The 12,612-nt window shown below is 36.7% G+C and overlaps 1 protein-coding gene across 9 annotated transcripts in view; it reads left to right on the forward strand.

Annotated features, from left to right (window-relative positions):
• Window positions 1-12,612, forward strand: part of TTC21A (tetratricopeptide repeat domain 21A) — a 46,763-nt gene that overhangs the window by 16,169 nt on the left and 17,982 nt on the right. For 5 of the 9 annotated variants that reach the window (XM_034401614.3, XM_034401616.3, XM_087893112.1 and 2 more), the window contains 9 exons: window positions 825-1,025; window positions 2,041-2,170; window positions 3,253-3,410; window positions 4,448-4,660; window positions 6,679-6,917; window positions 8,525-8,597; window positions 9,929-10,039; window positions 11,364-11,502; window positions 12,211-12,317. In XM_034401614.3, coding sequence (XP_034257505.1) covers window positions 825-1,025; window positions 2,041-2,170; window positions 3,253-3,410; window positions 4,448-4,660; window positions 6,679-6,917; window positions 8,525-8,597; window positions 9,929-10,039; window positions 11,364-11,502; window positions 12,211-12,317 — 1,371 coding nt within the window. The remainder of the gene's footprint in view (window positions 1-824; window positions 1,026-2,040; window positions 2,171-3,252; window positions 3,411-4,447; window positions 4,661-6,678; window positions 6,918-8,524; window positions 8,598-9,928; window positions 10,040-11,363; window positions 11,503-12,210; window positions 12,318-12,612) is intronic. The other 4 variants (XM_034401615.3, XM_087893108.1, XM_034401617.3 and 1 more) reach the window with 2 other exon arrangements.

The following is a 12,612-nucleotide window of genomic DNA, read 5'->3' on the forward strand; positions in this document are numbered from 1 at the left end:
CTGGAAAGAGCTGTAGATTTGCTTGTTCTCCCCATGCTGCTTATTTTGTTCAGAATGATCAGCTGGACCAGGAGAATTTTACATATTTTTCTCCCTGATCCTCTCCCTTGTAACCTCTTCAAAGAAACTAGGGCCACTTCAGTGTGTCTCAAGAATCAATTGGGCCTTGTTGGTATTTAATTTAAGGATTATGATTAAAATTGGTTATTTAATGTATTTATTTATTCATTAGGGTAAACTCTACATCAAAACCACATGAATTTGTTTAGTACAGGTAGTCCTCAACTTACAATAGTTCATTTAGTGATCGTTCGAAGTTACAACAGCACTGGAAAAAGTGACTTATGACTGTTTTTCACAGTTACAACCTTTGCAGCGTCCCCATGATCATGCGATCAAAATTCAGACGCTTGGCAACTAACTCATATTTATGATGGTTGCAGTATCCCTGGGTCATGGGATCCCCGTTTGTGACCTTCTGACAAGCAAAGTCAATGGGGAAACCAGATTCACTTAACAACCAGGTTACTAATTTAACAACTGTGGGAAGAAAGGTCATAAAATGGAGCAAAACTCAATTAAAAAATTCTGACTTAACAAAATAAATTTTGAGCTCAATTGTAGTCATAAAGTGAGGACTACCTGTATTCACACGCAGCATTTAACGCCCAACCAGCTAGAGAAAGATAAGTAGAATTCACACATGAAAATGAAGGAAACAAATAATCCTGCACTTCTCTCTATTTACACTCTAGTTTATATACAATTTGCACTGAATTTCATGGATATTAACTTCATTTTTAAAGCACTCTCTTCTCTTTCAGATTCTAGCTTATCTGCAGGCTGTTATTGCTTCAAGGAAAAATAAGACCGAACAGATTGCTGGTGCCTTTCTCAATGAAGCCGCAGAACTTCATTTTTCTGCTTTGCATGGTCTTCCTTTGAGTATTGAATATTATGAAAAGCTCAACCCCATGTTTTTGATTGAAATTGTGAAAGAATATTTGACCTTTTGTCCCAAACAGGTAGAAAACTTCCTTTCTTACTTATACTTTCCTAAGCAGTACAGCATTTGGGAAGGAATGAACAGCCTTTTGATATGAACAGCCTTTGAGATGAATGTAGGTTAGCTTTTAAGCCTGCCAAACATTTAAGTTACCTAATTTCTCCACCCTATTCTCAATTACAGGTGGTCCTCAATTTACAACAGTTCATTTAGTGACTGCTCAAAAGTTGAAACATCACTGAAAAAAGTGACATGACTATTTTTTTACACTTATAACCATGACAGCATCCTCATGATCACATGATCAAAATTTAGACACTTAGCAATATTTATGATGGTTGCAGTATCCCGGGATCACATGATCCCCTTTTGTGACCTCTTGTGACCAGCAAACTCAATGGAGAACCCAAATTTACTTAACAACCATGTTACTAACTGAACAACTGCAATGATTCATTTAACAATTGTGGCAAGAAAGGTCATAAAATGGGGCAAAACTCACTTAACAAATGTCTCACTTAGATAATGTCTCACAACATAAATTTTGGGCTCAATTGTGGTTGTAAGCAATGGTGGGTTGCTCTGGGTTCGGCCCGGTTTGGGCGAGCTGGTAGTGGTGATGATGTGATGTCAGCGAACCGGTTCTCTATGACTTGAAGCTGGGCCCTCCCACCCGCCCCTGTGTTATACTTATTTGTCATTTTTTTAGCCCACCTGATAGGTGCGGCAGAGTGGATTGCTGCACCTCAGCTGGGCAGAAATCTAATGTGCTTGCACAGAGCGCAAGTTTGCACGGTTGTTGCTTGCAAAGCACGTGCACAAAGAGAACCGGCGGTAACACCGGTTGTAACCCACCACTGTTTGTAAGTCAAGGACTACCTGTATTGGCACCGAGAAAGCTCTGGGTCGCATACGTCAAATAGTTTCTCAAAAATGAATGAACATATACTTTTGGGAATAGCCAACAAATAAATTATTTCACCTTGAATGTTACAGTTCTGAAAAATGTATATTTTCACTTTTTACTCTTATAGCCTCGTTTACCTGGCCAAGTTTTATCTCCCCTTCTAAAGCAAGTGACAATAATTTTGAATCCACTGGTAAAATCAGCTCCTGGGATAATAGAGCCTCTTTACCTCATGGCTCAAGTTAAATATTTATCAGGTAAGTTTTGATCTAATTGCTTAGCCAAATAAAAGTAATATTCGCAGATTTTAGATTATAATTTTTTAAATTGGTTATTTTGATAAATTCAACATAGTTTAGTCACTAGAAAATTTGAAGGAGCCTGTTTTGTACAAGTATTGTTTTATTTTCTAACACTTTTTATGATTAGTTGATCCTGATTTTTTTCTGTCTTCATGCTTTAAAGAAATTTTAAAATAGGTTATTTCCAAGATATACATCTATGCCTCCAAAACTTTCAGGTCTCCCATAATGAGCTTTGCATCTGATCCTATGTGCACTGGTGTCTCACAATTTAGCTACTTCCAGACATGCCCTTAGGTTATGGGAACTGAAGTTGGAGATATCTAAAAGATAGCATTGGAAAATATTGGTATACATATTAAGTAGAAGTGAGACCAGGCATTTGTGTAGTAATGTCTGCTATTGAGGAGATAATTCCTACTGTTCAAATATATTTTATAAACAGAGCTACATTTTCAATCATTCAATTTAAGGCCATAGCTTAATTAATTTTGCCTTCCAAATTGGAAATAACTCTTTCAATGGTGGACAAGGTTATGCGCAGGTGGCAAATATCTGTAGCTTGGATGGAGGATGAGGGTGGAGGTTCCACAAGCTCAGAGAATGAACATCCTCAGACAAGGGTATATTCTGAAAATACAATGCTGGTTGTAAGAAGTTGATTATACTATCCTGAAACTATTGCTTCCTCCTTAGTTTAACTTTTATTTGGACAGGAAATAAAAAGCGAGTGAGATGTGTTGGCCTAACTTTATTAAATATTAACAATACAGTAACCAGTACACTTATCAAAAGCTGACTTCTTTCCACTTCAAATTGGAAATTCAAATATTATCAGTTTTTAATGGTAAAAAATACAACGCATGGTTTAAATTAATACTGTGAATTATTTCAATGCTTAAAGAACCAATATTATTACTTCCTTATAATATAACCAATAAGATGCATAGGTTCGATTTAGAAAACCACTTTGGGAGTGCAAAACAGTCAGAACTTTAAGAATAAGAAGCAGATGATGTAGAACTGCTGTTTTGCAGGAGAACTTGAAACCGCCCAGGGTACACTGCAACGTTGTCTAGAGCTGGACCCAACATTAACAGATGCCAATCTTCTTATGGCCCAGATCCACCTTTCCCAAGGAAACATCAAAGAATGTGCCCATTCACTTGAAACAGGGGTTAGCTACAATTTTCAGGTGAGACTGAACCACAAGAAAATAATTTAAATATGTGTGAGAGGTGACTCTCTTTTTTGCTGTACTGCCTATTGATCTATTTAAGAATTTTAAAAATTTCAAAATAATTCTATTTTGAGACTTGCACATATTCAAAGAAAAGGACAGGAAATTAGTAAGTTTGCTTCCCCAGTGTAACCTAAAATTGTCATTTTAATCATTTCATGTTTATGAAGAACCCTGACATACATACATACAAACATACATCAGTGGTGAAATCCGGCTGGATCTATTCGGCTCGCATGAACTGGTAGAGGCGGCAGCGGGAGGCTTCACTCACCCACCAGGATGTCATTACATCCCGTTTTTTACCCTCTGCGCCTGCGCAGAAGAGGTGCGCACATAGCGCATGGGCACTCCTGTGCGCTCCTATTCCCAAACCGGTAGCAAAGGTAAGTGGATTTCACCGCTGGCATACATACATACATACATACATCATACATACATACATAATATATTTATTTATTTAGCTGCCCAGTTCACACATAGGTAACTTTGGGCAGCTTACAAAATGTAAAAAATCACTTATATAATAAAACCCATTAGATGAAAAACAACCCATTTGCCAATGAAATTTGACATTGTCATTAAATCCCAGTTTTGATTCATAGTAATTTAAAATACTATTTCAATCCTTCCCTATTCAATGTGTGCTGTTGAAACATCACTTAAATATACAGCTACAGGGCTTCCATGCTGAGATTTCTTCCTCCACTGGTTTTATTGGAGCAACATATATTATAGATTGTCCTTTGCCACTTAGATTCTGCTCAATGCATGGTATAATTAATTAGCTTAATTTTTTTATATAAAATTGCAAAATGAAACTGGATATCATTTTAAAGAACCTAATAAAACTAGTGTTTACACAGTATCAGAATGGTGTTCTGGGAGTTGAAGTCCATAAGTCATAAAGGGGCCATAGTTCCCCACCCCTATTCTAAAGCATTTTAAATTTAGTATTTTATTTGTGTCAACTTTTAATACTTCTTTTCTAGCTTCGTGATTCTCCATTGTACCACTTCATCAAAGCTAGAGCACTGAATAAAGTTGGGGAGTATCCTGAAGCGATTAAAGTCTTAAAAATGCTTATCAATATACCTCAAATAAAAGGGGATGCTAAGAAAGGCCAGGGACCCTTTGTCACAATGAGTGAGCAAGTCTCCATTTACCTGGAACTTGCTGAAGCTCTTCGACTCAATGGGGAGTTGGTAAGAAATCAAAATTATTTGCCAGATATTGAAGATATTTGAAAAAATGTAAAAGAGTGTCACTCTTATAATTATTATTTTTTATTTGTTAAAAAATAGGGGTGTAATGAAAAAACAGTTTGTTGATATTTAATGGTTTTATTTTATTATGTTTAAGTGGTTCAATAAATAAATATTCTATGAATTCTATGAATTTTAATTTTCAATGTGAGAAATATCAATCAATATAAACCATATTTTAAAAAAGGTTTTTTGAGGGGGTCCTCCATAATTTTTAAAAATGGGAAGGGGTTCTGAGAGAAAAACATTTAAAAAGCACAGATCTAGACAACCAAAAATAATTAAACCAGATCAAAAAGTAACTAGCTAATATTGATATTAATATTCAGGTGTTTTTAAAATACCTCGGGGGGGGGAGTTATTTAGTAGATTTGTTCCAAGCATTAGGGATTGCATTATTTGGATCTATTGGTTTATGGGCCATTGTTAATTTAGGCTGCATAAAAATTGGAACATGTTCCTCACAGTTAAAAACCACCACTAACTAATTTTAGGCCTGGTGTGTTATTCAAACAATAACCTTCATCTTTATGCTCTTCTATTAAGTTAGCAGTAGCTGATATTTGCTGAAAACAAAGCAGGACCTTCTCAGTACTAGCTCTCAAGCTTTGCCAAGATGAGACTACAGTTTACCTGAATGCATGTTAGGGATGATCAAGTGAAGGCATAATTATCAATTAATCATTTAAGAATGATTTAAGAAGGCCAATTGCTGACTTCTCCAAAGTAATCAGGAACAGTTTCAAATAGTTTATGGTGCAGGCAACTGTTACAAATAGTGCTTTAAAGTGATCAAACTCTTGTGAGATTAAATCTTGCAAGATTTTGGTGGATTCATAATGAGATCTCATACACTAACTTTAGATTAATATGTTATGCTCACTGCTTTTTGTGCAGTTGTTGATCTGTTGTGAGTTATTATTCCATACAATTATATTTTAATTGCTTTCTCATATCACCAAGTACAATGAAATTAGATAAATATATAACTAGTGAATTCCATACCTTGGTGAATAATTAGTAATATCTTTTAATTTCTGTGTTGTCAAAAATGACCTTCTTGAAACCTTGAATAGTGATGCATCTGCAGCTATAATACAATCATAGATCGTGGTATCATGTGACCATGCTGCTTAGTGATGGTAGCTCAGCAGTCCTCACTGTTAAGTATGGCCCGCGTAAGTTATTAAGCAGGGACCTCATGTGATCATGACTTCTGACATCCAATCAGTTTCCTCATTGACTTTGCTTATGGGAAACTGGCAGGGAAGAGGGCAAATTGTGATCATGTGATCACAGGAACACTGCACCAGCTGGAACTTCAAAAACTGGTCATAACTGCCACTCATTCAATGCCATTACAAGTTTGAATGGTTGCTGAGAGAGTGGTTGTTAAACAAGGATTATCTATATGCAAGAACTATCACTTAGCTTGTTGATAATATTTTTTAGGTCCAAAAATTAAATTAATATTTGGGAGCAGCTCAAGCAGATGCTGCCCTGATTAACTGCATTATAAGGAGTGGGAGGAGGTATAGCACAATCAGACTTGTAAGATTTTATTATCGCAATCTTGATAAAAATAGTTATACCCTTTCTATAAAGTTTATATCCTGATCTGGTCAGGTGAGGCTGATAATTTGTTTTCTGCTTTGTATTGTGATAAAGAAAGGGTAAGTGTAAAAAAAACAAGGTAATAATAAAAAAGAATAAAATCTCTTCAGTTCAACTCTTCAATTTGATTTTTGGCATCAACCATTTTTTAGCCTCAGCCTCTATCTGCGTTATGAAAATATACTGAAAATGTTCTTTTTAAATATTAAAAATTACTGGAGTACATATATGAAATTAGTTAAACTTTCTAAAACTGTTAAATAAATGTTAATAATTTTATCGGTAATAATTACATAATCATTAAGGTTTGCAGTTTTGTTTTCACATGCATTTTTACTTTCCAGCATGAAGCTACCAAGATAATGCAAGATGCCATCAATGAATTTAGTGGGACCTCTGAAGAAATCCGTGTCACTGTTGCTAATGTGGATTTGGCTCTCAGTAAAGGAGAAGTGGATTTAGCTTTAACAATGCTGAGGAATATCACTCCCAACCAGCCATATTACACTGAAGTTAAGGAAAAGATGGCTCAGATATACCTTCTGATCCGAAAAGATAAGAGATTATATATTGGATGCTATTGGTAATTTTTTTTACCTCAAATTAATGCTGTCTTTTATTTTCTGCAACCATTCACTTTCATATTTTGCTTTAGGGATAGAGAAGAACATGAAAAATTAGAGCAAACATAAAAATTACGACCAGTTCTGAATAATACACTGACAGTATAATACTGATTTTAGCAAGAAGGCTGAGAAGTATTCTATTTCCAGATTCTTGTTATGCCCTAGCTCAGATTACACCCCTTCCTTAAGAAACAGCAATACGATTGCTTATGAATTTAATTGAGCTGTTGGATGCAAAGGTGCTAAGTCACTATTTGAATGAAGCTCTTATCAGAGAGCAGCACTTCAACTTTCCTTCTCTCAGCGAGTGAGCAGGATTTTCTGGTATGTGTCTGTATCCGTCTGAATATACATACATACAATGGTCAGATCAACTTTCCCAACCTGTAGCTTTCTAGATATGTTAGACAATATAGTTGATGCAACATGGACATATTCTTAGGATAGAGTTGTATTCTAAAAGACAAGGTTCAGAGAGAAGAACAAAGTTCACCAGGGGATAGTGTACTCCTTGAGAAGACTTGGGCTTTTTTTTTTTTTTTTTTTGCTTTAATTTATATGCTGCCCTTCTCCGGAGACTCAGGGCGGCTTACAATGCGTTACGCAATAGCCTTCATATTTTTGTATATTTATACAAAGTCAGTTATTGCCCCCACAATCTGGGTCCTCATTTTACCTACCTTTGAAGGGATGGAAGGCTGAGTCAACCTTGAGCCTGGTGAGATTCGAACTTACAGTAATTGCAAGCAGCAGATGTTAATAACAATGCTTTAGTCCACTGTACTACAGGCTCCTGAAATATGGCTTCCCTTTCTTGCCATATTTACAATAGAAGTGCTATCTCAGATATGACAGAATCTTCATGCCTCCCTATGAATGTCTGAGTGCATTCCCATTCCCTAATATGATTGGTTATACAAGTATTTATTGTATTTGTGCATTACATTTATCATTTGCTGAACATTAATAGTGTACCCACTCATATTGCAGTGCAGCTAGGCAGGTGTCTATGGAGATTCTCAACCATCCAGATCAGGGGTGTCAAAGTCAATTTCATTGAGGGCCACATCAGGGCTATGGTTGACCTCGGGGGTCCAGGTGGGCATTGCTAACTGGGTGGGCGTGGGCCAGCCTGATGCCACTCCCCAAACTGCTGCCATGTTTCTCCTTCGCAATTGGTAGACCGGGCCGAAGAGACATGGGTAAACCAGACTGAAGCAACACGGGCTGGCCCCTTACATTTTCCAGGACGGCCCTGGGGGCCGGATCTGACCACATCATAGGCCGGATCCGGCCCCCATGCCTTGAGTTTGACACCCCTGACCCAGGTCATAGTTATCCTAAGGGTGCTTTTTCCAAAAAGCAATTGGACTTGAGAAGTGAAACATTTACAAAGAAAAACAAAAAAAGTCCAGTTGCCTTTTGGAAAAAGCACTTTTGGGAGCTAGTCAAATGAGCTGTGCCAATCTAAAAGTTATCTCTTATTTTTTGCTTGTGAAAACTTAAAATTATCCCCTATATTTTTAACTTTTTCTTGTAATTTAAATACCATCCTTTTACCTAGTGAATTGTGTGAAAATTTGCCAAGTCCTCATACTAGTCTTCTCTTGGGTGATGCTTACATGAATATTCAAGAGGTTAGTTGAAAAATATTATTTATTATTGATTCTATCTCTACCCTCTTCCCTCCCTCCCTCCATCATGTGTATGCATAAAAATAAATATATAAATATTAATCCTCTGACTATTTTTCAAGCAGCTTGCCAGATCAGGATTTCGAAGGCAGATTACCCTTATACATTGGCTGCCTAAAAATTGATGAAGTGATCTGACAGGGTTTGCACAGGCATAATCTTCTCTCCTCTCATTTAAGATATCAAAACCATATGTGAAGCATTTGAGAATTATCAAACTTTACAGTGTTTTTTTTTTTCTTAAACTCTACATTCTCAGCCCCCAAAAGAAATCTCCATGTACTTCACAATACTTCTTCACCCCCGTGGAGGCAATCTTTTTCTGACTTTTTCTGTGGTAGGGATTCCTTCACTCCCCCTCCCTTAAGGTTTATCCACAGGTCCTCATGATATCATTTCTGCTCTTTTTAGACTCCATCTGCTCAGCAGCTCCTTCAATCATCCAGCTAGCTAGCTAGCTAGCATCTAGAGAGAACTATGTTTATAGTAGAAACATGGTTAATGTACCTGGGGGAGGGAGGCAAAATTAAGTTCCAATTCTTGTTTCTTTGTTTGGGAAGGGAAGGGAAGGGAAGCTAGTAGCAAGGCGATGTTTTGTTGGTTCTTGGATTACTGTACTGACTTGTGCAATGGGGTTAAGTGCAAGGACAATAATTTGACAACTAATCAGAGAATAGCACATTATTCCTTGACCACTGAAATAGAAATAGCATAGTGTTATATTATTTATTTATTTGTTCGATTTATATGCCGCCCTTCTCCGGAGACTCAGGGCAGCTTACAATGCGTTAAGCAATAGCCTTCATACTTTTGTATATACCTGTTTAGTAGAGCTTTCAGGCCCCCCTAAGCAGTGTTCTTTTTTATACAAAGTCAGCTTATTGCCCCCACAAACCGGGTTCTCATTTTACCTACCTCGAAAGGATGGAAGGCTGAGTTAACCTTGAGCCTGGTGAGATTTGAATTTACAGTAATTGCAGGCAGCTGGTGTTACTTAACAGCACTTTTAGTCTGCTGCGCCACCAAGGCTCATCATATTAATCAAGATAGAGCTAGGTTTCCACTGTCCATATATTAACAGAAGGCATTAAACCCTGTATCAGTAGAGTTTAGACAACTAACAAGTGGGACAATGAAAAACTATCTTTAAAGTGAGTGTGGGTGTAGAGTCCAGAAAAACAAACACAGAATGAAGCTGAGGTAAAGGGATTCCAAAGCTATCATGATTAATGTTACATATAAAAATAACTGCAATGTTACTTTCATTGTTTTAGCCTGAAAAAGCTTTAGAAGTCTTTGAAACAGCTCAGAAGAAGAATCCCCTGGACGCAACATTAGCACGGAAAATTGGGCAGGCTTATGTGTACACTCACCAATATAACAAGGTTCAGAAATAGATTTATTTATTTTTTATTCAATATCATTCAGAATTGAGCCAAGGAAACGTACAGCCTGCTATCATCCTTTAATCTGCCCAATGAACTGAATTTGTACTTGAGTGCATAGTCAAAATCAGGATATGGGGCTAGTCTGCTTAGTTTGTAAACTACTGGGTTAAATGGAATTAGATACAAAAGGCTTTGTAACCCAGGACATTAAAAAAAAAAACACCTCAATTTTACAGGACTCACTGATGTAGCAAATTTTGAAGTGCAGGAGTTTTCATAATAGCCCTATATGCAAGAAAAATGTGTAGGCGCACCCTCTACATGTGTAGGCTTCTAATTAAAAGCCCCATGATAAAACTCACACAATCCCATGTCCATTTGTCAGGGAAGTTCTACTACACTTAGCAGATATATAAGCACACATTTATTTTTGATCCAAAGCCTTCACTTGGCTAAAACAATCTTTTCAGTCATTATTGAAAATGCAAATAGTATTGCAAAGATGCATTGTTATTTAAAATGCTAGCACATGGTAGAAAGGACCCTCAACACAAAAGTTTAGTATCTACCTTTTGCTTTATTGTTTCTCTTGTATTTCCTACTATTCTTTCACAAACAAACAAAAAAAGCTTTGGTTCCAAGTTAATGGCCTGTTAAGACCATTCGGTTTCTAGAGCAAATTTTGTGCTGAAAAAAAAAACAGCCTTGTTGTTTGGTTTGGTTTCCTTCCTTTTCTAGCTCATTAAATTGACACAAGTACAGCTTGGATTGCCTTCCTAATCCAAATAAATTTGGAGACATGACTTGCTCAACATTAATGAGATTTAGGAAGACTAGCAAAACCTAATTATTTCAGCTGATCTTAGAAGGAAATATTAATATGTTATTATCTTTGGCATAGGAATATTTGATTATATAATGCTATTTATTCGGGGGGGGAGCGGTTTCTGCGTTCAATTGGGAATTTTTTCCTGTTTGGTTAATTTTTTTTTATTTTGGTAGGATTGCAAGCCAAACAGAATCAGTTGATGATTGTAATTGATGATTGCAACTGTATAAGCCTATTAAAATTAATTAATTTAATTAAATGAATGGGGTAAAAACAACAAATATATGAATCAAATTTGGTTACTATTCTATATGGGAGTAGATTTAATTCAGCTGTGAAGTCATACAGTCTATTGAGAGCAGCAGATTTGAGGATAATATGATATACTTATCCAGCTTAGGTCTCTAAGACTTGTCAGTCTCAAAGAAGCATGTTTTTCATTCATAGCCAATAGCTGAGGCTCTATTATCAATATATATCAAATTGTTTCAGGCTATTAATTACTATGAAGTTGCTCTCAAGATGAGTGAACAGGACTTTTTGTGTCATGATCTTGCTGATCTCCTATTAAAACTCAAAAAATTTGGCAAAGCTGAAAAAGTTCTGAGCCAAGCACTAGATCATGATCCAGGTAACATTTTTTTTCCTTTTCTTGGAATCTTCAGCTGGAGTTTTTATGTTGATATAAGGCAGAAAGTCTACATTTCACAATATTTGTATATAATACCTCATTTCTCCATTGAAGAATTTTTATGACTATTTGTCTTATTGCACCATCCCTGCCTTATCTATAGTTAATATTTATATATAATTGAGACTAGAAACAGTGTAAAGAAGAGCAACAAAGGTGACTAGGGGGCTGGAGGCTAAAACATGCTGGAATTGGGTATTTCTAGTCTAGTGAAAAGAAGGACTATGACATGATAGCAGTGTTCCAGTATCTCAGGGGCTGCCACAAAGAAGAGGGGATCAACCTATTCTCCAAAGCACCTGAGGGCAGGACAAGAAGGAATGGATGGAAATTAATCAAGGAGAGAAGCAAACTAGAACTAAGGAGAAATTTCCTGATACTGAGAATAATTACCCGGCAGAACGACTTGCCTCCAGAAGTTCTGGGTGCTCTAACACTGGGAGATTTTTAAAAAGAAATTGGACAACCATTTGTCTGAATTGGTATAGGGTTTCCTGCCAGAGCAAAGGGTTGGATTAGAATACCTCCAAGGTCCCTTCCAGCTGTTATTCTGAGGAAATTTCTGAGGAAAACTGAATGGCAGAATTCTATATCTAATCATTCAAAAATATATATACAAATTAACAATTATTTCTGTTTAATTTACAGTTGATGATCTGCCTTCAATGATGAAGGATGTGAAAAATCTAATATTACTAGCAAAGATTTATGAGACAACTAAAAGGAGAGAAGTTATTCTGGAAACCCTGACAAAGGTAAAATATCAACATTACATAAACCACAAATCAGAACAGTGATTCCCCGAAAATATGACATGTCCTGAAAATAAGGCCAAGCCTGATTTTTGAAGTGGGCGTAAATATATGCCCTCCCCCGAAAATAAGTCCTAGTGAAGGGATGGGCAGGGGCAGCACAGGAGGCAACCCTTCCCTTCCCTGGTCACCTTATGGAAGCTCGGCACCTTAATTGGGGCCCGCAGATCAGCTGAGCCAGCAAGGACCGGGAGCTGTCTCTCTGCGGAGGCCTCCCAGTGCAATGCTCTGCCACAGC

The sequence above is a fragment of the Pantherophis guttatus genome, chromosome 4 (genome assembly GCF_059756535.1).
Source record: "Pantherophis guttatus breed Tessera chromosome 4, ASM5975653v1, whole genome shotgun sequence".
NCBI classification, from domain to species: domain Eukaryota; kingdom Metazoa; phylum Chordata; class Lepidosauria; order Squamata; family Colubridae; genus Pantherophis; species Pantherophis guttatus.